The following is a 1,924-nucleotide window of genomic DNA, read 5'->3' as shown; positions in this document are numbered from 1 at the left end:
AGGTAGGTAAAGGGCTGACTTTCTTCTGTAGCCATCAGTTTATAGTAATAGATTCAAGCTTATTTAAGTTTGAAGTGTGTTTATGACCTAGGATATGATCCATCAGTGAACATCGTCCTGTGTGAACTTGAAAAGCTTGTATTCTGCTGTGAAGTGTACTTTTATCAGTTAAATCCAGTTGGTTGAGGGTGCCATTCTGTTCTTCCATATCCTTATTTTTCTAAACTTAATCTGTTATAGTTGTAATCGTGCGTTAGTTTGTCTTCTTTCAGTTGTTTTCGCTTTGTGTATTTAAATGTTGTTAGGTACTTACTCATTTAGGATTCGATTCTGTCTCAGTGAACTGGACCTTTTAACATGAGAATATAGACACTGCGTCTTTATGTAATGTTTACAGGGTAAAGTTTCCCATTCTTTCACTGGTACACCTACCCAAGTCTTTTGAAGTCAGTTTCCTATAGGTAGCATATAGTTGGTTTACTTTTCCCCCTATTCCCATGTAATTATTGACATGTTCTGGACATTAGTTTGAGCAAACTCTGGGAGGTAGTGAAAGACGGAAGCATGGGGTGCTGCTTTTTCGGTCATCCATTTCCTCTTTACTGCCACCTTTTAGGTAATAGGATCATTTCTAAGTATTCTACTTTTATCTATTATGATTTTGACTGGTATCTGATAGTATAGACTTTTTAGTGGTTGCTCTAGAATGAAGTAAGCCTTTTCTTTTTTCAACTACTATACTCTCCCCTGTTGCCAACTTCTCATATAAATACTGTAAATGTTCTTGTTTAGGAAGCTCAGCTTCTGGAGTGCAGGGAATTTCAAAATCAGAGGAGCTTTGTGAATCCGCACTGCTGCTAAGAGTCAATGGCCTTTTCTCCTGAAGCATCTGTTTCCCACTGCTTAGAGTGGTGGTTTCTCCAGCACTAGGAAGTATGTTTACATCTTGATCTCTGCTTTTGAAATCCGAGCAAGTGTCCTTTAGGCAGAGTACATTTTGTTCTGGCTGAGGGGCAGGAATATTCTCTTTGATTCCTGGCCTATAGACCCCTTTGTTCAAGGAGGTAACATCCCCACTGTTTCTGTCCTGGGAAGATAACAAAACAGTGTCCGATTGGCTGTCCCAGCCTTGACTTCCTTGTTCTGATATGTGTGTTGACTGAGAGGAGGCCTGGGAAGAAATGTGCGTTGATTCCCCATCAGAATCGCTGAAAAGCTTTGGGGACTGGGAGCCCCCCACCTCTGTGGAAGACGGGAGGTTTTCCAAACAGTCGTCTGTGCCTTCGGCATCTCTTTTAAAGAACACTTCCCACTGCGGTACTTCCCCATCAGCCCTCTGCTGGGGCTGGAAGACAGGACCCGTGTCTCCTTGAGCTGATCCTAGAATTTCTGATTCTTCACTTTCACTGTTGGATTCCTCACAATCTATAAAGTTTGCCCAAAGGAACGTTGGCATACTCTCTGCTTTGAAGCACCCTGTGCTTTCTCTCCGTTTCTCAGGCTGGTTTTGTGATATAGCAGGCGTGGGAAACACCTCAGGGTGAAGAGTCAGCTGGTTTGGAACCTTGTGCCTTAAAGGTGCCGGCAGAAGATCATCAAAGAGACCGTCGTCGTCTTCCTCCTCTGTGAGACAAACAGAACAGGTGTGTAGGTGACAGAATGCAGAAGGAACCGATTCATGCTTTTAATTAAAAATCCAATTTGCAGCACTTAGCTGCATTTTTAAATTCATAGAATTGCAAATAATGGGAATTCACTCTTCTTCCAGGAGAAGTTAAAAGGCCGCTTATTATTCTGAACAGTCTGACCTGACTACCAGCCTTTAGCTTGTCATAAAGCCAGGCAGGGAGTTGAGACTAGAGATCTGCACTCCCCACATAAGACCACAGAGTCTTAATCAGTGGTTCTTACCTGGAAAGCTTTT

The 1,924-nt window shown here is 42.4% G+C and overlaps 1 protein-coding gene across 2 annotated transcripts in view; it reads right to left on the bottom strand.

Annotated features, from left to right (window-relative positions):
• Window positions 1-644: 644 nt before the first annotated feature.
• Window positions 645-1,924, bottom strand: part of DCLRE1C (DNA cross-link repair 1C) — a 34,026-nt gene continuing 32,746 nt past the window's right edge. For both annotated transcript variants that reach the window (XM_005894846.3, XM_070381917.1), the window contains one exon: window positions 645-1,623. In XM_005894846.3, the coding sequence (XP_005894908.2) occupies window positions 647-1,623 (977 nt within the window). In that variant the 3' untranslated portion in view covers window positions 645-646. The remainder of the gene's footprint in view (window positions 1,624-1,924) is intronic.

This window comes from Bos mutus, chromosome 13 (genome assembly GCF_027580195.1).
Source record: "Bos mutus isolate GX-2022 chromosome 13, NWIPB_WYAK_1.1, whole genome shotgun sequence".
In the NCBI taxonomy this organism is placed as follows: domain Eukaryota; kingdom Metazoa; phylum Chordata; class Mammalia; order Artiodactyla; family Bovidae; genus Bos; species Bos mutus.
The sequence above is the reverse complement of the archived record's forward strand: the minus strand, read 5'-3'. Positions and strand labels throughout refer to the sequence as shown.